This window comes from Salminus brasiliensis, chromosome 8 (assembly GCF_030463535.1).
Source record: "Salminus brasiliensis chromosome 8, fSalBra1.hap2, whole genome shotgun sequence".
Classification (NCBI taxonomy): Eukaryota; Metazoa; Chordata; class Actinopteri; order Characiformes; family Bryconidae; genus Salminus; species Salminus brasiliensis.
The window spans coordinates 5,581,259-5,607,141 of NC_132885.1; the positions used below are offsets into that span (position 1 = coordinate 5,581,259).

At 40.0% G+C, this 25,883-nt stretch overlaps 1 protein-coding gene across 1 annotated transcript in view; it reads left to right on the forward strand.

Moving 5' to 3' along the window:
* Nucleotides 1-3,779: 3,779 nt before the first annotated feature.
* cps1 (carbamoyl-phosphate synthase 1, mitochondrial) overlaps nucleotides 3,780-25,883 on the forward strand; it is a 91,694-nt gene continuing 69,590 nt past the window's right edge. Inside the window, exons 1-18 of the mRNA XM_072684999.1 lie at nucleotides 3,780-3,860; nucleotides 7,377-7,486; nucleotides 9,123-9,267; nucleotides 12,390-12,479; nucleotides 12,585-12,641; nucleotides 12,766-12,858; nucleotides 12,946-13,035; nucleotides 14,796-14,924; nucleotides 15,686-15,792; nucleotides 16,188-16,329; nucleotides 17,890-17,967; nucleotides 18,115-18,213; nucleotides 18,366-18,461; nucleotides 20,984-21,173; nucleotides 21,756-21,913; nucleotides 22,041-22,169; nucleotides 23,461-23,605; nucleotides 23,693-23,903. Of these exons, the coding sequence (XP_072541100.1) occupies nucleotides 3,780-3,860; nucleotides 7,377-7,486; nucleotides 9,123-9,267; nucleotides 12,390-12,479; nucleotides 12,585-12,641; nucleotides 12,766-12,858; nucleotides 12,946-13,035; nucleotides 14,796-14,924; nucleotides 15,686-15,792; nucleotides 16,188-16,329; nucleotides 17,890-17,967; nucleotides 18,115-18,213; nucleotides 18,366-18,461; nucleotides 20,984-21,173; nucleotides 21,756-21,913; nucleotides 22,041-22,169; nucleotides 23,461-23,605; nucleotides 23,693-23,903 (2,150 nt within the window). The remainder of the gene's footprint in view (nucleotides 3,861-7,376; nucleotides 7,487-9,122; nucleotides 9,268-12,389; nucleotides 12,480-12,584; nucleotides 12,642-12,765; nucleotides 12,859-12,945; nucleotides 13,036-14,795; nucleotides 14,925-15,685; nucleotides 15,793-16,187; nucleotides 16,330-17,889; nucleotides 17,968-18,114; nucleotides 18,214-18,365; nucleotides 18,462-20,983; nucleotides 21,174-21,755; nucleotides 21,914-22,040; nucleotides 22,170-23,460; nucleotides 23,606-23,692; nucleotides 23,904-25,883) is intronic.

Consider the following 25,883-nt stretch of genomic DNA (forward strand, 5'->3'; position numbering starts at 1 on the left):
TAGATAGATAGACAGATAGATAGATAGACAGATAGATAGATAGATAGATAGATAGATAGATAGACAGATAGATAGACAGATAGACAGATAGACAGATAGATAGATAGATAGACAGATAGATAGATAGATAGATAGATAGATAGATAGATAGATAGACAGATAGATAGATAGATAGATAGATAGACAGATAGATAGATAGATAGATAGACAGATAGATAGATAGATAGACAGATAGACAGATAGATAGACAGATAGATAGATAGATAGATAGATAGATAGATAGATAGATAGACAGATAGATAGATAGATAGATAGATAGATAGATAGACAGATAGATAGATAGACAGATAGATAGACAGATAGATAGACAGATAGATAGATAGACAGATAGATAGATAGATAGATAGATAGACAGATAGACAGATAGATAGATAGATAGATAGACAGATAGACAGATAGATAGATAGATAGACAGATAGACAGATAGATAGATAGATAGATAGATAGATAGATAGATAGACAGATAGATAGATAGATAGATAGATAGATAGACAGATAGATAGATAGACAGATAGATAGACAGATAGATAGACAGATAGATAGATAGACAGATAGATAGATAGATAGATAGATAGATAGATAGACAGATAGATAGATAGACAGATAGATAGATAGATAGATAGATAGATAGATAGATAGATAGATAGATAGACAGATAGATAGACGGATAGATGGATAGATAGACAGATAGATAGATAGATAGATAGATAGATAGATAGATAGATAGATAGATAGACAGATAGACAGATAGATAGATAGACAGATAGATAGACAGATAGATAGATAGATAGATAGATAGACAGATAGATAGATAGACAGATAGATAGATAGATAGATAGATAGATAGATAGATAGATAGATAGATAGATAGACAGATAGATAGACAGATAGATGGATAGATAGACAGATAGATAGATAGATAGATAGATAGATAGATAGATAGATAGATAGATAGATAGACAGATAGACAGATAGATAGATAGATAGATAGACAGATAGATAGATAGACAGATAGATAGATAGATAGATAGATAGATAGATAGACAGATAGATAGACAGATAGACAGATAGACAGATAGACAGATAGATAGATAGATAGACAGATAGATAGATAGATAGATAGACAGATAGATAGATAGATAGACAGATAGATAGATAGATAGATAGATAGATAGATAGATAGATAGACAGATAGACAGATAGACAGATAGATAGATAGATAGATAGATAGACAGATAGATAGATAGATAGACAGATAGATAGATAGATAGACAGATAGACAGATAGATAGACAGATAGATAGATAGATAGATAGATAGATAGATAGATAGACAGATAGATAGATAGATAGATAGATAGATAGATAGATAGACAGATAGATAGATAGACAGATAGATAGACAGATAGACAGATAGACAGATAGATAGATAGATAGATAGATAGACAGATAGACAGATAGATAGATAGATAGATAGACAGATAGACAGATAGATAGATAGATAGACAGATAGATAGATAGATAGATAGATAGACAGATAGATAGATAGATAGATAGATAGATAGACAGATAGATAGATAGACAGATAGATAGACAGATAGATAGATAGACAGATAGATAGATAGATAGATAGATAGATAGACAGATAGACAGATAGATAGACAGATAGATAGATAGACAGATAGATGATAGATAGATAGATAGACAGATAGATAGATAGATAGATAGATAGACAGATAGACAGATAGATAGACAGATAGATAGATAGATAGATAGACAGATAGACAGATAGATAGATAGATAGATAGACAGATAGATAGATAGATAGATAGACAGATAGACAGATAGACAGATAGATAGATAGATAGACAGATAGACAGATAGATAGATAGATAGATAGACAGATAGATAGATAGACAGATAGATAGATAGATAGACAGACAGATAGATAGATAGATAGATAGATAGATAGACAGATAGATAGACAGATAGATAGATAGATAGATAGATAGATAGACAGATAGATAGATAGATAGACAGATAGATAGATAGATAGACAGATAGATAGATAGATAGACAGATAGACAGATAGATAGATAGATAGATAGACAGATAGACAGATAGATAGATAGATAGACAGATAGATAGATAGACAGATAGATAGATAGACAGACAGATAGATAGATAGATAGATAGATAGATAGATAGATAGATAGATAGATAGATAGATAGACAGATAGATAGACAGATAGATGGATAGATAGACAGATAGATAGATAGATAGATAGATAGATAGATAGATAGATAGACAGATAGATAGATAGATAGATAGATAGATAGATAGACAGATAGACAGATAGACAGATAGATAGATAGATAGACAGATAGATAGATAGACAGATAGATAGATAGATAGATAGATAGATAGATAGATAGATAGACAGATAGATAGACAGATAGACAGATAGACAGATAGATAGATAGATAGATAGACAGATAGATAGATAGATAGATAGATAGATAGACAGATAGATAGATAGATAGACAGATAGACAGATAGATAGATAGATAGATAGACAGATAGACAGATAGATAGATAGATAGATAGATAGATAGACAGATAGATAGACAGATAGATAGATAGACAGATAGACAGATAGACAGATAGATAGACAGATAGATAGATAGATAGACAGATAGACAGATAGACAGATAGATAGACAGATAGACAGATAGACAGATAGATAGATAGATAGATAGACAGATAGATAGACAGATAGACAGATAGACAGATAGATAGACAGATAGATAGATAGACAGATAGATAGATAGATAGACAGATAGACAGATAGATAGATAGATAGATAGATAGACAGATAGATAGATAGATAGATAGATAGATAGATAGATAGACAGATAGACAGATAGATAGATAGATAGACAGATAGATAGATAGATAGATAGACAGATAGATAGATAGATAGATAGATAGACAGACAGATAGATAGATAGATAGACAGATAGATAGATAGATAGATAGATAGACAGATAGATAGAAACTACATTTAGATCTAAACTGAGATTTTTTAGGTTGAGTTGAACTTTATGTTGAATTTTCTCTTTTTGGACTCTTATCCTAATATTCTGAGTCATTAATGCATGTATTACCACTCATATATACCTATACTTATTATCTTTCAATGATTTCAGCTATCGTTTTGGATCAATTCGTCGTTATTGCTGCTTATGAAGTCTATCAGTCCTGCCATGCTTCTGGCAGAATCAGTGGATAAACCTGAATGGGCGTGTGAAATATGCAGGGTAGGGCCTTTTTCAGAACAGGCTGATAAATCCTGCGCTGCAGCGGTTTGGCAGATCTGATCTTCCAGTCATGTGGATCCGAAAGCTGCATTCAGGTCTCCAGTGAACCTGGATCGGCCTTGGGCTGCAGATCAGGTGGGATCCAGACGGGCCTGTTCTCACTAGCGCTTCGACCACGTGCTCGGAGGCGTGTGTGTGTGTGTGTGTGTGTGTGTGTGTGTGTGTGTGTGTGTGGAGGGGGGGGGGGGTAGTGGGCGGGGCGCTGGGCCAGGACGACACGTCACTCATTGAGTGATTTTTTTCTGTGTCTCCACGCGGGGCTGTTTCCACACTCGCTGCGTAGATCTCGGCGAGCCGTGTGATCGATAATCGATACTACAGTGGGAATACAAGCGGAGGAATGCTGAGAGGAGCCGCCGTGCTGCTGAAGCGCCGCTTGCCGCGCAGACCGGCCTCATCCCAGCGGGCACTCAGCCTGAAGGTAACGGGCATACTCTCACTCTCACTATTACTCAGCCTGACCCTCTAACTACACCTTCTGACCCTCTGATAACTCCATCAACTAACCCTGTAATAACTCACATTAACCCTCACAGCACTCATATTAGTCCTACAGCTACTTATACTTATACTGAGTTGTGCAATATCTGTAATTATATTGTATATATTTTCATCATCCACTGTGTAAATTTGTGTGTATATTTTAGTTTTTTAAGTTGTGTTATTTATTGTATGTTTAAGCACCTTAAGGATTGCTGCTCAGTGTGCAATGACAATAAAAGTATCATATCGTATCGTACAGCACATACCCAGCTTACACTCACCCTTTACTGTACTTACAGTCCCCCTTTAACAATGTATACTAGTCAAACTCACCCCTAACAGCTCACATTATCTCATTAACCCTCACACCAACAACGATACCACTCATATCAGTCATATAAACCTCTACTCGCTCATATTAACCCTCACACCAACAACGATACCACTCATATCAGTCATATAAACCTCTACTCGCTCATATTAACCCCACATCAACAACGATACCACTCATATCAGTCATATAAACCTCTACTCGCTCATATTAACCCTCACACCAACAACGATACCACTCATATCAGTCATATAAACCTCTACTCGCTCATATTAACCCCCACACCAACAACGATACCACTCATATCAGTCATATAAACCTCTACTCGCTCATATTAACCCCCACACCAACAACGATACCACTCATATCAGTCATATAAACCTCTACTCGCTCATATTAACCCTCACACCAACAACGATACCACTCATATCAGTCATATAAACCTCTACTCGCTCATATTAACCCTCACACCAACAACGATACCACTCATATCAGTCATATAAACCTCTACTCGCTCATATTAACCCTCACACCAACAACGATACCACTCATATCAGTCATATAAACCTCTACTCGCTCATATTAACCCTCACACCGCAGACCAGAACATTCATATAAACCATTTCACAGCTTATATTATTCACATTAACCTTCCAGCTCATATATTAACCCTCACAGCACTAATTGTATTCACAATAACCATCTAAAAACTCTCATTAACCTCGTAACTCTCATATTATTCAATATAACCAACTACTATTAACTTCTAAAACACGTGTAGGGGTCGGATTCATCTCTAGCTCATATATTAACCCTCACAGCACTCATATTAATACAAATAAAGAACTCAAATTAACCCTCACAACACTAATTTTATTCACAATAACCATCTAAAAACTCATATTAACCCCATAACTCCCATATAATTCACAATAACCAACTACTAATAACTTTTGCAACACTTGTAGGGGTCATATTCATCTCTAGCTCATATATTAACCCTCACAACACTAATTGTATTCACAATATCTATCTAAAAACTCTCATTAACCTCGTAACTCTCATATTATTCAATATAACCAACTACTATTAACTTCTAAAACACGTGTAGGGGTCGGATTCATCTCTAGCTCATATATCAACCCTCACGGCACTTATATTAATAAAAACAACCCAAATTAACCCTCACAACACTAATTGTATTCACAATAACCATCTAAAAACTCTCATTAACCTTTTAACTCTCATATTATTCTATATAACCAACTACTATTAACTTCTAAAACACTTGTAGGGGTCATATTCATCTCTAGCTCGTATATTAGCCCTCACAACACTAATGTTATTCACAATAACCAATATATTAACCCCATAACACCCATATAATTCACAATAACCAACTACTATTAACTTTTGCAACACTTGTAGGGGTCATATTCATCTCTAGCTCATATATCAACCCTCACAACACTCATATTAATAAAAAAAACTCAAATTAACCTTCACAACTCTACTTGTATTCACAATAACCATCTAAAAACTCTCATTAACCTCATAACTCTCATATTATTCACACTTATATGTCAGATGAACTTTCTACTTCTTATATTAGCCCTCACAACACTAATGTTATTCACAATAACCAATATATTAACCCCATAGCACACATATTATTCACAATAACCATATAACAACTCAAATTAGCCCTCACAACACCAAATTTATTCACAATATACATTTAATAACTCATAACCCCTCACAACACAATTTTTTAAAATTATTTAATAACTTAAATTAACCCTCACAACTCATATTATTCACAAAAACCATCCACCAGCTCATATTAACCCTCAAAGCACTTATATTATTCACGTTAACCATCTAGCAACCTTCTGGCTCACATATTGACCTCCATCACACTTCAATTATTCACAATAACCATTTAACAACTCAAATTAACCCTCACAACTCTCATATTATTACCAATTACCATCTAACAACTCAAATTTAACTCCCATATTATTCACAATAACCATCTAACAACTCAAATTAACCCTCACAACTCTCATATTATTACCAATTACCATTTAACAACTCAAATTAACCCTCACAACTCTCATATTATTACCAATTACCATCTAACAACTCAAATTTAACTCCCATATTATTCACAATGACCATATAATAACTTAAATTAACCCTCACAACTCTCATATTATTACCAATTACCATTTAACAACTCAAATTAACCCTCACAACTCTCATATTATTACCAATAACCATCTAACAACTCAAATTTAACTCCCATATTATTCACAATGACCATATAATAACTTAAATTAACCCTCACAACTCTCATATTATTACCAATAACCATCTAACAACTCAAATTTAACTCCCATATTATTACCAATAACCATCTAACAACTCAAAATAACCCTCACAACTCTCATATTATTACCAATTACCATTTAACAACTCAAATTAACCCTCACAACTCTCATATTATTACCAATAACCATCTAACAACTCAAATTTAACTCCCATATTATTCACAATGACCATCTAACAACTCAAATTAACCCTCACAACTCTCATATTATTACCAATAACCATCTAACAACTCAAATTTAACTCCCATATTATTCACAATAACCAACTTACATTAACCCTCATAACACTCTTACCAATAACTGTCTCTGCATGAACTTGAACTAGTGACCTTTCCACACCACCAATGCCAAATATGATGAACAAGGCTTTGGATTTCATATGAATTGTTAAAATTAACTTTAGCTGGATGTTTATGGCATGGCTTAACTTGCTAAACAGCTTTAGTTGGATAACTGAAGTGCAGGATCTCGTGAATCAATGTGTATATAAACAGACAGTCCCTTAAACCTTTTAATCTGCATTTCTGATGTCTCACTCTTTTCTCCTGTCTGTGATTGAGAAGCTAGAAGCTCTTTACTGGCTGGCTGGAGCACCAGATCAGCCAGGCTGGTGCAATATTGCATCACTCCTGCATGCAGGGGCAAAGCCTTCTGAAATTGCATCACATTTATGTTAATGTCAACCAGACATTCCAGGCATCACCAGTGCAGGTTTTTTTTGTGATTGTAGGCCCACACTGCACACCTGGTCCTGGAAGATGGCACGGTGATGAAGGGCTACTCTTTTGGCCATAGGCAGTCTGCAGCTGGAGAGCTGGTGTTCAACACAGGGCTTGTAGGGTAAGCAGACTCCTCCACAGTGAGAAGAAGCCACTAACTGCAACCACACAGAGGAGCAAAGCGAGGCCAGAAAGTGCACACTGTCTTTAGGCTGTGTTCCCTTTACCTCAGAGGTCGGAGCTTGGAATTAAACTATATGGACAAAAGTATTGGGACACCTGCTCGTTCGTTGTTTATTTTGAATTCAAGGGTGTTAAAAAAGAGCTGGTCCTGCTTTTGTTTGGGAAGTATTTCCAGTAGGATTTCACTAGGATTTTGGAACATTGCTGTGAGGATTTGATTGCATTCAGCGACAGGAGTGTTAGTCAGGTCATGTTGGATGTTGGATGTTCACCACCCCACCTAATCTCCAATGTCCCAACTCATTCCAAAAGTATCGGATGGAGCACCAACCATCATTCCAGAGAACGAACGCAGTTCCATTTAGCTGTGGAGCTTTAGACCCCTCTAGCCCACACATGGCATTGGCATATTTGCCAGTGGTGCCAATAGGTTCAGTGTTTATCTGTATCTATTGGCAGTCCTTCTCTACAGGGACACACTACTAACACACTAGCCACCACCATGTCAGCCAGGGTCACTGCAGTGCTGAGAATGACCCACCACCCAAATACTACCTGCTCTGAGGTGGTCAGTCCTGTGGGGTCAGGAGCATTGAGGAACAAACAGGGTGAAAGGAGGAGGCTGATAAGTTTGGAGTTATTGAACTACACAAGGCTCCTATATGGTCACTGAAGTTCATTCCAAGACAGGGGTGGTCATAATGTTCTGATATAATATGATATATCTTGGGAGAAATATGAGACTAATTGGTATTTCAAACAATTTGAAGTATACTATATGTATATACTATAGTACAAAGTAAAAAGTGCTAGTTTTCTCCAGCCCTGCTCTTAGAGATCGACACTAAATGGACAAAAGTATTGGGACACACCTCTTAATCATTAAATTCAGAAGTTTTATTCAGTCCCATTCCCACAGGTGTATAAAATCAAGCCCCTAGTCCTGCAGTCTGCCTTTCTTACACACATCAGTGAAAGAACGGGAGGTTCTGAAGAGCTCACTGAACTCCAGCGTGGTTCTGTATGTAATAGGAGACACCGCTGCACCAACAACAACAAGTCAGCTGGAGAAATTTAGACCTTCCCTCCTAGATCTTCCTCCATCAGCTGTGAGTGGTGTTATTATTGAACAGTGGAAGAGTTTAGGAGGAACAGCTCACAGAGAGCAGCTCAGTGTCCACCGAGTGTCTGTCAGACCACGTAAAGTTACAGAGCGGGGTCAGGGCAGAGTGCTAAGCTCAGAGCAGAGTGCAGAAAAGCCTCCAACTGACTCAATAACTGCAGAGCTCCAGACCTGCTGCTGCTGGTAGAGCTTAGAGCAAAGAGGGACCATCTCCATATTAATAATGCCTATGGGTTTAGAATGGGATGGGATGGGATAAAAGCTCCTGTAGCTGTGATATGCAGGTGTCCCAATACTTTTGCCCATATACTGTATCTTTCTGTAGACTTGGGATCCAACATTATATAAGTTTTCTCAGGTACCTGGAATGATAAATGTTGAAAAGACAGGAAGTAGAAATGTTTAGTTCTGTTGTTGAGTCTGATGTAGGATCTGTTATTCTGACCTCCAGTTATCCAGAGGCCCTCACAGACCCCAGCTATAGGGGACAGATCCTTACACTCACTTACCCCATTGTGGGCAACTATGGTGTTCCAAACACACAGGAGCTTGACGAACTGGGGCTGAGGAGGAATGTGGAGTCGGATCGCATTCAGGTGGGTGTTGATCCTTACACTGACACCATCCTGTGTTGCTATGTGATGATTGTCTGTTAGTATTTGAAGCCCCAGCTGCAGACGATGGGGCAGTTTTGGATGTTTCGACATACTCAGCTTGAACTATTTGGGCCCTATCTTACACCCATGCGCAAGGTGTGTTATCTTCCTCCTAATTCGTTTTAACAGCAGCATTGCTTTTGAGTATATCTACGCCGATGGGCACGGTGGTCTCGAATGAGGGGTGTTCAGGTCAGTTTCTGGAGTATTGTTGTGTATCTTGGCAACGGAAAATAGCCTAGACAGACGTTCGTCAACAGTCAGACGTTCGTTGCTATCTTGGCAGTGAATTGTCAACACAGGCGCGTGCAGCCCAACGCTCATACACCCCCCCCCCCCCAAGCTTTACACCACTGAAATAGCAACTCGCCAAGGTCAGTCTGACCGCACCTGGCTCTTAAAGGGAACGACGAGAAACATGCTGATTGGTTTATTACTGTACGTTACGCCCCCAAAAAACACACCCTTGATTAATTAAGAGACTCAGTACATGACTTTTTTTGCGTTTTGAGCCGAGCAAGGCAAACTTTTCCCGTCGTTACCATAGAAAAGACACACCGACACGCCCCCTAAATCAAGCTGCACAGTGCACAGTTGGTGGCTCGCCTAAAGACCCATCAGTGTTGGGTCTGGTAGCACCTTTCCACTGGCATGGTGCTGATGCAGGTGTCAAAATCCTGACAGGTTCCATGCTTTTCCACCACAAAACCACAGGTTCTCGGCCAGAGAACTTCATACTAGTCTGCAACAAACCTGTTACTGAGAATTTTCTGATAGGGTGCTTTTAGCCCGTCCTACCTAGTTGTTCATTTAGGCAGATGTGCCGATAAATATACTCTACGGTAGCATTGTTTGACAAGGTAGCACAACCAGCAAGTCTGAACTCGGAAACTGCAGTGCTCGAGAAAATAGGCAAATCACCAGCAACCGCCTTTTGATGGAACACCCACATCCTCATAGGTAATCATGGGGCTCTCAAACCAGTGGAAGCATAGGATCCATTCCAGCACCAGCACGTTGTTGGAGGAAAGGAGGTGTCAGTTGGCGGTGGCTCTTTTTAAGACTGCATGAGCTTGTGGGACGCTACAGTTTTAGCATGCACAGAGCAGTCCTGTACAAAATACAGTGCCAGTACAATCAGCAGCATTCTGTTGCTCATAACAGAACACAGCCACAGAAAAATGACGACACCTCCAAAAAACGTTGGGTTTTTGATCCTAATTAATACTAAAGACATCATTGACACGTTAAAATGTACAGTTAATTCACAAACTTTCACACGTTCATCTTTTTTTTTAGGGCAAATTAATCATCTTACTAAATTTGGCCCCGTGGCGTATTTACTTAGTGACGTGAACACAGCATTGCTACTGTTGAGCTCAGATGGTAGATTACACTTTATTTATACTGAAATATGAATTAAATCTCACACACACAGCTGCTCCTCTCTTAGCTCTTAGCTTAATCCAGCCCATTGACTGATCATCCATTTATCTCTTAAAAACTCTGTGAAGCTTTTTCTCTAGTAAAGCTTCTGTGTCTGAGCTTCGTCGTGTTCGAGGCTGAAGCTCTTTAAACTATACAGAGATATTAGAAGAAAATCTAATAAACTGATTCCTCTAGACAGTTTATTAGTTCTCCTGCCCAAAATTTCAAGGATGTGCTAGCTTGCATTTAAACTTGTGATTAATCAGAAGTAATTTCAGAAAAAACACTACTAATAAAAACATCATTTTAATATATAATTAATAGAAATGCATTTTTTAAAGGGAGAACGTTTGGTATTTTAAGTCGTGATAAATGTGGGGCTGTCCTAACGTTTTACCTCACATGAAAATTAATATGATTAATATTCATAAAAATCAATATAAACTTCTTTCAGAAGTTCTGAACCTTGTGGTCTGAGACTCAGTGAGGCCCCGTGGAGCCCTGTGAGGCCCTGTGACGCCCCTGGCTCTCTGGCCCTGTTCACAATTGGGATTAACGTCTGATGTGATCACAAGGGGCTGCCAAAAGGCATAATGCACGCTTTGAGTGATCGTATTACAATGTGAAACAGTTGGTGCTTCACTTCAGTGCCCGTTACACACACATATCTCACCTCAGTCAGCACTACTGTGGAACCCTACGGACAAAGCACACACACCCTCATGCCCCACATATACTCACTCTTTACAACTGGGACCAACAGCCCAGTTATACTGCACGCCATACTGACTCGCACCCTTTAACTGTAGGTAACTGTATGTGAACAGCAGTGTGTGACATCTGTATATTCGTAACTTCAACAGGACAGTAGTATATACAGTATATGTTAATGTGTAAAAAATGAAGAGATGTCATTTTTTAAATTAAATCTGCATCTCTACGTGTACAGCAGGCGTTTTATTCCAGGCATTTCATTAAACAGAGCTGAGTTTGCAGGCTATGAATGGCATAAAGTCCCAACAGCAATGTGAAAGACTAGTGGAGAGCTGGCCGAGACATGAGAGCTGTGATTGGCAGTCGAGGTTATTTCACCATAGTGATTCTGAATGCTCTCAAAGTTCAGATATATTAGTACTGTGTTTTTAAAATCTGAATAATAATTTATTTGCATTATATTTATTATAATACTTTCTCTGCATTATTTGAACAGCTGTTTTTGAGCAGTTGTCATTTCTGCAAATAAATAAATGCTCTAAATAGTAGTTTACTTTGTACATTTCATATTTGTATCTGTGTTTACATTGGCTCATAGCGGCAAAGCTTTCTATTCCGTTTCTATTCCATACATATTTTGTAGTTATATATTATTATCTCTGTGTATAGATATGTTTTTAGGTTTGTTTTTAGGTTATTTGACACTTTGCTTTAACCTTGCAACCTTACATTGCTTTAGCCTTAGTCTGTTATGTAAATTTGGTGTATATACTGCTATTCCATTTATTAATATATATATATGTGTGTTAATAAATGGTATAGCAGTATATACACCAAATTTACACAACTGAAAATGCCATTAAAAATTATTATGTAATATACAGTCCAACCCCCACATACAAGAATATTGGTGTTGGCAGGTGTCAGGACTGCTGGTGCAGGACTACAGCCATGACTACAGCCACTGGAACTCTGTGAAGTCTCTGGCTCAGTGGCTTCAAGAGGAGAAGGTATGTGTGGAAGGACGTGTTACAGCACTTAAGGACTTGAGCTGTGATTGTGAGGCTTCCTTCTGTATTGCATTTGGTTTGATGCATCTGCTGCCTGTTTTGAAGGTACCAGCTCTGTACGGCATGGACACGAGAATGCTGACCAAGATCATTCGAGACAAGGTAGACACTTGGCCTGTTTCCTCTTCTACTGAAGCCCATAACAGCCTAATCTTAAGAGTGTTACATGGCTTTATGGCTTGTTGTAGAACAGCGTGTATTGAATGGGGTTATTTTCTCCCATCAGGGCACAGTTTTAGGGAAGATTGAGTTTGAAGGCCAGCCAGTAGACATAATTAACCCAAATGAGAGAAACCTTGTGGCAGACGTCTCCACGAAGGTAAGCACAGCCTGACGTGTTGTTGTTAGCAGTGTGTTATCAAGCAGTGGATTGTTACAGCTCTCTCTCTCTCTTTGCCATTTCAAGGAAACCCAAGTCTTCGGGAAAGGCAACCCAATCAAAGTGGTGGCAGTGGACTGTGGGATCAAGCACAACATAATCAGACTGCTTGTCAAGGTAGAACATCTGGGCTCAATTTTTTTTTTAACAAAATTAAGACAGTTGAGTTGAAATTAAGACATTTTTTAACCTGAAGATTCACATCTGGATTGTATAATCCAACCAAACCAATGCAGGATTAAATGCTACAGCTGGATATTTCCAAACTTTAACCAGACATCTTGAATAACATCAATACCAAACAACATGATGATTTTTTATCCCACCTTGAGAGCTGGATTCAGGTTTGAGTGACAGTATATTGAGGTCACACTTCGTACAGAGATTGCTTGAAAATAAATCTATGATTTTGAGTCCTTTAAAAAATCACATTTATAAAACCTATTTAATTTTACACTGGAACAAATACATGCTTTTAACTTGGTGCCCAGGTTGCATTAAAGAAATTTATCCTTAAATAATAAGTTAAAATAGTATATAACGCAGATAATTGCTCTGTTTATGCAGTATTAGGAGTTCAGAAATATCATGTGTTCAGCATTTGACTACATAGAGGGGGATTTAAATAGACAGAAAATTCAGATCTAGAAATCCTTATATTGTGATATCTGGAAGTCTGAACTTTGATAGGGAAAAAAGGGGGATTTGATTATCCGAATAACCTCAGGATTACAAGCTTGGAGCCAGACAGTTATAGTGGCAATGCCTTAGTCTGTTCTAATTTTTGTTTATATATTTCTATTCCATACATATTTTGTAGTTATATATTATTATCTCTGTGTATCGATACTTTAATGTTTTTTGGTTATTTGACATTTTGCTTTAACCTTAGTCTGTTTTGTAAATTTGGTCTATATACTGCTATTCCATATCTATCTATCTATCTATCTATCTATCTATCTATCTATCTATCTATCTATCTGTCTGTCTGTCTGTCTGTCTGTCTGTCTGTCTGTCTGTCTGTCTGTCTATCTATCTATCTATCTATCTATCTATCTATCTATCTATCTATCTATCTATCTATCTATCTGTCTATCTATCTATCTATCTATCTATCTGTCTATCTATCTAGATAATAATATATAACTACAAAATATGTATGAAATAGAAATGTATAAACGTATTTTACAACAGACTAAGGCATTGCCACTGGTAGCCGGACAGTTTTTCCAAAGTTGTAATCCTGAGGTTTCCGGATATTATATATAATATTTATGATTATCTGGAAAACCTCAGGATTACAAGCTTGGAAAACCTTCCAGCTGGTAGCCTTTGTATTGATTTTTCTGACAGATTGAAAGACTTTGGGCAATCAAAGATTATAATATGTACAGTTCAAAATCCAACTGTAGGTTGTTGGAAATTTGCCATGTGTAAAATAAAGGCGTTTTAATGCAGTACAGAATAAATTGGGTGAAAATCCCTAGACTGAGATATCTATATCCATGTATTGCTATATGTATAGGGATATAGTAGTCAGTGGTTGGTGTAGTGGGTAGCAACACTGCCTTCCCAGTGGTGGACTAGTGTTGAATTCCCTAGCCTGGTAAGCACACCACTTAACACCAATAAGAGTCCTTAGGCAAGACTCCTAATGCTACACTCTCCTACCTGTGTAACACGATTCACACGTAAGTCACTCTGGATAAGAGCGTCAGTCAAATGTCTTGTAATGTAAATGTAAAAAGACCTCTGGTAATGCAGTGTTAGGAGTTATATCATTTGTCCAATACTTGACTACATAGAGGGGGATGAAATGTAGTAAGTGCTACAGTTACTATACTGGTCTGACGAGCGCTTGACCTTTTTTTGCTTAGCGTGGTGCTGAAGTGCATCTGGTTCCATGGAATCAGGATCTCATGAGTTTGGAGTATGACGGTCTGTTCATCTCTAATGGGCCTGGAGACCCGTCGCTGGCGGAAACTCTGATTCAGAACGTTCGGAAGGTGGGTTCCCATCTTCACGTAGTCTGAATACGTCCTTTAGATGCAGAGGAAGCATGATTAACATTAGAGGACCAGTCCTCTTCTGGTCTGAACTCTTTATGAATTATTGATAAAAAGTCACGGCGACCCCACAGAAGTTTGCTGTTATGCACAGGCATGCTGACATATCATATATGATCAAGAAATGGTGATGGTTAATAATAGTAATAATATAATTAATAATAGCTGCAATAATAAGATCAGGAGTTAGGGTACTCTTCTTTGTAATCTGTAATGTAGAGTAGGTGACCGGTCTAAGTATAATTAATAATTTATTTCAGCTTAGACTTGAAGACTGAAACTGTGCCTGAGTCCCAAACATTATATGGAAGATGATTCTGGAGTTGGGAGGCTTTATAGGGACTTTCTATGAATTCTTGGACCTAGTGATGGTAAACCTCAGGAAAACCAGCAAGTTTATGATTTAACCCCTGAGCAGTTTTATAGGCCCTAAAATTGAACCCAGTGGGACTCCACAAGATATGCTAAACTAACCAGCTACCAAACAGCCTAATTCACAGTAGTTTCTGCTTCAGGAGTAATAACTGAATGAATAAGAAGACCAGGCTTCAGAGGGATAGAGTATTGAACATTTAGCAGTGTTTAATCTCACCTGTGGATGAAACCCCGTCCCACCTTTACTGAAGTTAATTTTTTTCCAGTGTAGACGGGACAGCATTGCTATTTTTACTTTTAATGCTATTGCTTTTTTTCCCTGTCAGGTGCTGGAGAGTGATCGCCCTCAGCCTGTTTTTGGTATCTGTATGGGGAACCAGATCACGGCTTTGGCTTCTGGCGCTCAGTCTTACAAGCTGCCCATGGGGAACAGGTACGGCGACCGTAGGCAACACTTGTAGTCTGATAATCAGATCAGATCAGAAGTGTGTGTGTGATGATATTTTAGGCCACAACTATTACAAACTTCCATGTGTACTTTGTCTTTTAGCCTGGAAGCCTAAATATGCATGATTAAATATTTATAAGTTCACCAGTGAAATGTTGATTGCACTGTATATGAAGACTTGCTTACTCATATTCCCAAAAATGTATGAACTGATTAGTATGGCAGTGTTTCTGCGAGCAGTTTAATGAGCTTGTGTGCTTCTAGTTAAACCAGACAGTGTGCTTGCTTGGCTGGTCTTTGTCACCTTGAAAAATACACAGTCATTAGTTTTGCTCAGGGTCTGGATGCTCATCTCCATTCTGTATCTACATGCTCAACAGAGGCCAGAACCAGCCAGTGCTGAATGTGATGACGGGGCAGGCCTTCATCACAGCTCAGAATCATGGCTATGGAATAGACAGCGAGTCTCTGCCTCCAGGCTGGAGCCCACTCTTTGTCAACGCCAATGATGGAACCAATGAGGTCTGTTTCCTCTGTGTTGTGGTATTTTCTTTAAGTTTAATGTCTTATTAGCCCCATTTGTTTCGTTTTTTTGGATAAACAATTTCATTAGCTTTTTAAAATAATATAATTATTTTAATAATTATCATTTTAATAATTAATTACATAATTATTTAATAATTATGTAATCACCTTGCTGCAGCTGTTAGTGCTGACCACAATTCTGTAATGCATAATATATATATATAGGGTTGTTTTTTCCATATACATCGATGATCCATTACATTAGCATCAGTGATGGGTGACGTGAAAAGCACTGATTATCTTACAGTGGCGTCTGTCAAGGGGGAGGGTCTACATATTAGGCAGCAAGTGAACAGTCAGTTCTTGAAGGTGATGTGATAAAGGGGAAAAATCCAGCATCAGATTCTGAGCCACTTTGACAGGAACCAAACTGTCTAGACGAGTGACTGAGTCAGAACATCTCCAAAACATCAGGCAGGTCTTGTAGGGTTTTTGTGGTGTGCACTGGTCAGTACCTACCAAAAGTGCTCCAAGAAAGGACAACTGTTGAACTGGTGACAGGGTCATGGGGACCCAAGGCTGATTGATACAATCCATTAAGGCCCCACCAACCTCACAGCTTACTGGACTTAAAGGATCTGCTGCTAATGTACCAGCCAGAGGTACCACAGGACACCTCCACGTGTTTTTCATTGGACAGAGACGATATAGATGGCCCTATTTTAGGAATCTTTTAGCGAACCGCCAACCGCGCACTGTGCAGCTTGATTTAGGGGGCGTGTCGGTGTGTCTTTGCTATGGTAACGACGGGAAAAGTTCACCTTGCTCGGCTCAAAACTCTCAAAAGTCATGTACTAAGTCTCTTAATTAATCATGGGTGTGTTTTTTTGGGGGCGTAACGTACAGTAATAAACCAATCAGGGTGTCGCTCGCCGCTCCCTTTAAGAGCCAGTTGCAGTCTCACTTTGGCGGGTTGCTATTTCAGTGGTGAAAAGCGTGGGGGGGGGGGGGGGGGGGGGGTGTACGAGCGTCAGGCTGCACACGCCTGTGTTGACAATTCACTGCCAGGATAGCAACGAACGTCTGACTGTTGACGTCTGCCTAGACAGTGAGGCTCCTCCTGTGTTTTCTGTTGCCAAGATACACGGCAATACTCCAGAAACTGACCTGAACACCCATCATTTCGAGACCACTGCGCCTATTGGCATAGATATATTCACAAGCAGCACTGCTGTTTAAACGACGCAGGTGGAAGGCCTGAAAATAGACTGTCGGATATATGTTAATTCACCAAGTAAGCATTAAAAGCCTTTAAAAATGTGCAGGGTGTTGTTCTCTGTAGAGCTTGTGCATATATTGTAACTCATGCCAGTGTTAATAAATTGATAATAAGCTAATTGGCCATTTAAGTAATTCATCTAAAATGAACAAACCAATATAGAATTATTAATCTCAGTTATTTATATGACAATTCATTGGCTGTAACATTTTCATGGCTATGGTCCTAAGATACTAAGATGCTTAATTGTATGTGTATGCGTTTTTTTCTTCACTCAGGGCATCATGCATAACACCAAGCCCATATTCACTGCACAGTTCCATCCAGAGGCAAAGGGAGGTCCCACAGATACAGAGGTAGCACACCCATTGCTTGTTTTGGTGGAGGTGAACCAGCACAGGGAGACACGTCTTCAGTCCTAAGCTGTTATGCTGGTCGATCCTCCTGTCTTGGGGCCTTTGTGTGATTTCTGTTATTTTGATGCCTTTGTTTATCTTGTGTAGTTCCTGTTTGATGCCTTCATATCCCTGATAAAGAAGGGGAAAAACGCTAGCATTGTGTCAGTGATGCCGAAGAAGCCTGCAGTACCACAGAGAACCCAGGTGAGGGAGACACAGTCTTGTGAACGGGAGGATTTCAGGCCTGAGAGATGTGGATGTCACTGCTTTCCTGTCAGAATGAGGTTCGGTTTCAGCTCCCTGGTATAAGTTAGGGATGCACTCTGACGCATTTCTGTTGTCCTGGCTCTGTACAGGTCTCTAAAGTGTTAGTGCTGGGCTCTGGTGGCTTGTCCATCGGCCAGGCTGGAGAGTTTGACTACTCAGGATCGCAAGCTGTGAAAGCCATGAAGGTGAGTCCAGTAGAACAATGCAGCTCAAGTCTCTACCAAGTTCTCGTGTGTGTGTGTGTGTGTGTGTGTGTGTGTGTGTGTGTGTGTGTCATTTATCAAAGAATTGATCTTTTTGACGCCTTTAGACCCACTATACCGGGGCTTTTCTCCAGTGAAATGTTGCTGTGGAGCACTTACAGTGACAGTGGTAAAAAGTTGAAATTTAATCCTGAGGACACCCCATGCAAAATGTACTACAGGCACTACATTTCCCATAACGCCCCAGTGACCTTTCAAAAACTTCAACAGCTGATGCATTCATCTTTAAAAGAAAGAGTCAGCCACACAACTGACAGGGTAATGATAGCTCATGGCGATCTGTTTTGGTTAAGGCCTCTTCTAACTGTATAACCTACCAACAGTACATATTAGACCACTGAAGCAAAGGCATTCATTAAACTAGCGAAGCCATCAGTTATATTAGCATATATATAAAGCATAGGCAGGTCCTTCCTCCTTGCTGCCGTCAGACTCCACAACCAGCACTGCTCCCAGCGGACCACATACACACACACTTAAACTACACACACATGTTCAGGGAACAGAGGTCCCTCAATGTAAAAATACTATGTGCAATACCCCCCTCCCCCCCACATGTGCAATTAAAAGTCATTTGCAATAATCTGTAAATAATATTGTTATTGTTTTTTTAATTCTTATTTATATTGTGTATACAGTGTAAATTACTTATCTACATTTTTTGTAACTGAGTGTCCCTGCTATCCCTTTCTGCTGTGACACTGAGCATTTCCCCACTGTGGGACTAATAAAGGACTGTCTTAGCATATCTTATCTTATTTATGCTAGCTGTTATAAGGGGCATTGATTACACAGGCTTGCAAAATGAGCATCATTGTATAGCCAATATAACAGTAAACTACTCATTTTAAAATCCTGGGTTGTCTATTATCTTTGACCAGAACAGATTTAATGCTTGTGTGAGGCAGTAATATTATAAATATATAAATATGAATAACTAACATTCTTATTATTATTATTCTAATTATTATTATACAGTCAGAGGGTTCAGCTATGCCTGTCCTCTAAATTATGTGTGTGCACTTGACTAAAACTACAGGTGCTCGATTAAAAAAGTGACTTAAGTAGAAGTAGACGTGTCTTTAAGCTCCAGACTTAAGTGGAAGTACTAAAGTATTTTAACATTTTTTGTACTTAAGTATTTGCAAGTAGTTTAGTATTTTAAAAAGTACTGCTTAAGTACTGAGAGTAAAAGTACAGTACTGTGTTCTGTAGTTCTAACAGAAAGCAGTCAAAAGTTTGAGTATAATTGTTAATATTATTTCAGATGCTCAGACTTAAGGACTGTCTCAGTTCCTCTGGCTGTAGTAGAAGGACAGGACTGTAGAAGACAGCGTTCATAAGCACGAGTCTTCAGTTCACTCTCTAAACAAACTCGCCCAAAAGAGAGAGAGAGCTGAGCAGACCTGACTCAACCCGCCACATACAAGAGTTTCATCTGTAAAACCAGTGAGGAGAGCAGCTCAAACCCCTGAGCTTCACTCTCTGTAAACTCAACTACAACTGAAAGATCTCAGCCCATTCGGACACATACGAGCATTTGCAGGAGGTGAAGATGGAGGAGGTTCTTCTGGTGGTTCTTCTGCTTCCATCTGGAGATAAACTAACAGAGCTCTAGTGTTAGTGTCCTCACTGCAGCAGCGGAGTGAGAGGAAGAACGGTAGCGTGCTCGCTCACGGCTCGATCGCCTGTTCTGCTCACTGTTAAGGCAGCCTCATCGAACCTGGTGACAGCACCATCTAGCGCTCTGGAGGTGATACTGTGGGTTAGAAATGATTCATATTGTTTTTTTTTATTGTAGTGAGTAACGATGCAGCACATGAACAATGAAACTGAATAAAAGTATTAATCTCATCCAAAATATGCAGTGAAGTAAAAGTGGAAGTAGGAGATACAGATACAGTATTTTAGTACTTAAGTACAGTAGTGAAGTACTTCTACTTCCTTACTATACGTCTCTGATGCTCTGGAACAACAAGTAGTGTAGAAATGCGCAGTGGTTGGAGCTCCAGGCTGTTGAAGACAGAGTTACGGGTTCAGTACCCGAGCTTGGCAGGTTGCCACTGTTGGGGCCCTTGAGCAAGGCCCTTAACCCTCCCTGTTGGCTGCTTTTGGGATGAGGTAGGGTGGTGATCATCCTGCATCCAGACTTCACTAGTGCTCTTATTGCTGAGTACAATCATATCCTCACAACAATGCTCCTCCAAAATCTAGTAGAAAGCCTTCCTACCTGTACAGTAGAGACAGTTACTTCAACAAAAGCAGGATCAGCTCTTTCTTTTTTCTTTGAATACCCTTGATTCCAGAAGCTACAATGAATGAGCAGGTGTCCCAATACTTTTGTCCACATATTGTATTATGATTCATATACCGAACACACCTCTCGCTCATTAAAAGTGTTGCAGTAGACCATAGAGATATACAAAATGTGCTGATTTGTGCAGGAGGAGAACCTGAAGACCATGCTGATGAACCCCAACATCGCCTCGGTGCAGACTAATGAGGTGGGCACCAAGCAGGCGGACTCGGTCTACTTCCTGCCCGTCACGCCCCAGTTTGTGACCGAGGTGATCAAAACCGAGAGGCCTGATGGCATCCTGCTCTCCATGGGAGGCCAAACAGCACTCAACTGCGGTGAGTCATCCACATGCCCTTTTCAATTACACCCAGAGACTTCATTTATACACTACTGTTCAAATGTTTGGAGTCAGTACAGTACTGAGCCAAGGCTTCCTGTGAAAATGAGAATGGAAAGCTGCTTTGGAAATGGAATGGAAACACTGATATCAGATTAATCACCAATAATAACGTTCCTACAGAAAGTGGTGGTGGTTTTCCATCACTGTGTTCATCATTAGGACATCTCCAAAGTTCTCCTCTCTCAAGGAGTCTTTCCTCAGATCAACACCTGGTTTGGTGGTAAATCAGGGCTTAATGATGGTAAATCAGGTGAGCTGCTGCTGCTGCTGCTGCTGCTGTTGATGGAGTTGAACACATCCTCCACGCTGTGCTGTCTGGACTGGGGGGGGGGCGTCCAGGAGAAACCTGGAGGAACCGAGCTCTGTTCTTCAGACTAGCTCACCGACAAGATCTCACTACTTTCTTTCTTCAGAATTAGAAGCTCTTGTTTCTCCTTTTTACTGGATTTATGTTCAGCTGCATCTGTTCTGATGAGATCTGAGAACTTACCTGCTGTGTCTCTGTCTGTATGATCAGGAGTGGAGCTGTTTCGGAGTGGCGTCCTGCAGAAGTACGGGGTGAAAGTTTTGGGCACACCTGTTGAGTCCATCATGGCCACAGAGGACCGACAGCTTTTTGCGGACAAGCTGATGGAGATTAACGAGAAGATCGCCCCCAGTGTTGCAGTGGAGTCGGTGAGCGAGGATCCTGGACTTCTGCTTTTTTAAAGAAATGTCAATAGATGGTTAAACACATGGTCATGGTCAAATAGCAGTGTCTCACCCATAGCCACACCCTGTAATGCTCCCTGATGTCCCGTAGGTGGCAGATGCTCTTAAGGCAGCGGAGGAAATCGGCTACCCGGTGATGTTGCGCTCAGCCTATGCTCTTGGGGGGCTGGGCTCTGGGCTTTGTGCCGACAAACAGAAGCTGGAGGAGACGGCGCGCAAGGTGAGACTCTGCAAATGCCTGGAGGATCTTGATCAGGATAATTTGCAGAAGGCTATGCTCTTCTGAACAGATCATGGGTGTTGTCATGCAGGTCTGTATTCCATTAAAAAGTGTTGTGGTCAGGCATGGTGGTCAAATGGGTCATCCTACCCACGCATTCTATTCTCATATACTCTCTGAAGGCCAGATCACACGGCTGCTTGTTTGCGCTTGTCCTAAAATATTTGGTCAAGTTTGACATGCTAAATTTTACACGTTTTATGATGATCGCGCAGACGGCCATGACTTCCAACAGACTTCTCCACTTTCCTGGTTACCATAGCGACCAGCTCACCGATTCTGCTGTTTAGCTAGTTTTTTTTTTTGCTAAGCTACAACATTGGTAATGGAGCCGTTTTGGACAGAGAGGACTTACTTTTGGCCCAAAACGTACACTTCAGAAGCTCCCCTGGCGAGGTGTGGGCCAGTTATCTTATATGAGGTGTAGCTGACCTCTTTAAAAAGCTGGCACTGATGCTGAAGATGAACACAAACTTATGTTTATCTTCAATTTCCAGTTTTTCTTTAGTGATTCAGAAAGTTTTTAATATCCACTGGAGGAGCTCTGATACTGAATACACCAGCAGCAGCGACTGTAACGTTTTTTTTTTTTTTTTGCAACATGAGGCGACGTCTGACTGGAAAAATGCAGACATGTGAATTCGGGCGGGTCTAAAATGATCAGAGCAGGTCATTTGGCCTGTAATTTTCTCGCAATGATGACAGAGAAAATCACAGACATGGCTGATGGAATAAACTTAAAAGAGCCTGCTGTGAAAAAGAGAAGTACCCCAGGGTCCTGTGTAAATCTAATCCCGTCTGAATAAGGCATAAAACATACCCCATTTTTCTTATTCTGAAGATCTGGCAGTTATTTTTCAGAGCGTCCTAAAACTTTGGTGAACTTTCGTGTCCCCGACCAATAAAGCTGCTGTTTTCCGCTAATTTCCAGCCATGTTCGCAGCCATTTCGCAAGGCAACGCAAAATGCAAAATCCCTGTGTGTCCAGGGCTTAACCGGATGGCTATGAACCTGCAATCTCCTAATGATTTGGCCAACGCTTAGATGGTTGCACCACTCAGGATCCACCCAGCCTCAACGTTTTTAACCTCTACACCCTTAACAGGCCAACAGTACAGAGGAGCCATTCCAGTGGTTTCCACTTTGAGTCCTGGAGAGCCCATGCACATTATGTTCTCCCCACTACCACCGTTTTGTCTTTAAGCTCTCTGATGTCTCTGTTTTGCTGCAGGCTCTGGCCATGAGCAGTCAGATCCTAGTGGAGAAGTCTTTGCTGGGCTGGAAGGAGGTGGAGTATGAGGTGGTCAGAGACATAGCGGATAACTGCGTCACCGTCTGCAACATGGAGAACTTCGACCCCTTAGGCATCCACACAGGTGCGGCTCGCTGTTCGCGGCTCTGTAAATCCGTGTGCCATTGAGATGCTTCATCAGAGCTTGTTAAATCCCTCTGTCCCCTCTAAGGTGACTCCATTGTGGTGGCACCCAGTCAGACGCTGTCCAACGAAGAGTACCACATGCTACGAGAGACGGCCATTAAAGTGGTGCGCCACCTGGGCATTGTGGGTGAGTGCAACATCCAGTACGCCCTGCACCCGTCCTCCCTGGAGTACTGCATCATCGAGGTCAATGCCCGCCTCTCCAGAAGCTCTGCACTGGCTTCTAAAGCCACAGGGTAAGATACTGCTCAAAAACACTGATTACATTTAATGCAGTCATGTGAAAAAATAAGGACACCTCATGAAAACCATGAAAAAATATTTCTAACATATTTAAATATATGGAACTGAGGCCTTCATGTCATCCACACTGAGCTGAGACCCCACATTTGCTTTTGTTGTCAGCAAGGGTTTCCTCCTTGCACACCTCCCATGAAAATCACTTGTTTGGTGTCTTTCTGATGGTAGATATAGACTTTGACATCAGCTGTGGTGAGAACTATCTGTTACCGTGTGGACATTTTAGCACTCTTGGAGACTTCTTTGGTCTGCTCTTCATTGGGCTGAATGTGCTCGGACAGCCTGACATGGCCATATTGGCAGTTGTTTCACTTGTCTAATTCTTCTGAGATCTTTTTAACCCCCCTTCTCAGACTCCTCTGCATTTACAACCCTCTTTCTGAAGGCCTCAGAGAGCTCTGTGGATCTGGCCATGATGGTGATCTTCTTCACCACTCACTTCAACTATCAATCAAGAGCAGACCAGACTAAACGTCTGAGGGTTAAATAAGACACTAAGACTCCTCCAGAATAATCCTCTCCAACCATGCTCTGATCACCTGCAGCTGATGTTCTGCAGCTGAGTCTAATTTTAGGCATTTGGAGTAGTAATAGATGTGGAGGGGGGTCAAACCTTTTCCTCACAGTAAAATTACATTTCTATTAGTTACATTTTATAAACAATATTAGAGTTATATCACCTCCATCTCTCAGTGTTGATCAAGTGAAGGTCACATGTTTCAATATGTTAAAGATGAAGGGTTTTATTAATTAATTAATTAATTTATTTATTTAGTTAGTTAGTTAGATGTCTTTCAGCTATGTATTTTTGTTTTGTATCAATCTAATCAGCACATAAAAAGGAGTGAAGGTTGGCACATTTGTGCAGAGCTAGTTTTGACAAGCCATCTCAAACATATGAAGGCACTGGGTACCAGTCCATGCATCCATACAGTTAGCTCTCTTAACTGTGCTGTAGCAGGAAACTCTGGGAGTGTGGAGAGCCATGAGTTAGCGAGAACTGTGCAGATTGTTTCTTTAGGAACTTTAGAAACATTAGTCTGAAGGTTATGAGTGGCACATTCAGTGGCGCTGGATGTGGCTAGAAGAAAGCAAAGACGATTGCCGTTGGCTTTGTTCGAGCTTCTCTTGTGAAACAGAAGTTTCGGAAAGTTGGAAGTTGGAAGTGAGCGATTCACACCGTCTCTGGTTTCGTGTTTGTTGTCGCAGGAATATTGAGAAATAACTCCTGCCAAACTCTCAACACATTGGGAGCCAGACTTTGAAAACACCCACCCACCATTCTCGCTGTTTAGTGTGAAATGAATCGGTATATTTAGAAAGAAATATGAATCTTGAAGGCTTTGAAGATAAAGGAGACAAAATTGCACGGAGTAAAGAGAAAAGATTATTTCCGTTTATTAAAAAGGAGTGAAGCAGAGCGAGCGAGTCTCACTTTCTTGCACAGCTAATGTAATGTAGGGTTTATTAGGTTTTGCATAGACGGCATTATGAGAAGCTGATTCTGTGCTTTAAAGGTCCCAAAGGTCCTTTATGTGTACGTTCCACTAGTGGTTAACTCTGACATGTGTGTGGGTTTAGGTACCAGAATTCATTTTTACACAATTATATTCATATTCAGCCTCTCTTTATAGCTTAGACTTATGCAGTGAATAATCTCTATTCTGATTGGCTGACCGGTATTATGCCTTATTCAGAAAATCTGACGTCTGGGCTGAAACACTCTGTGGAAGGAGCTAACCTGATGTAGGCCAAATAGGGTAGTATATGTAAATATGTACAAAATGCACACACATATAATCGAATGGAGTGGTGTCTATATGGACAAAAGTATTGGGACACCAGCTTATTTGTTGTTTATTTTGAAATCAAGGGTATTAGATAAAGAGTTTATCCTGCTGTTGTTGGAGTAACTG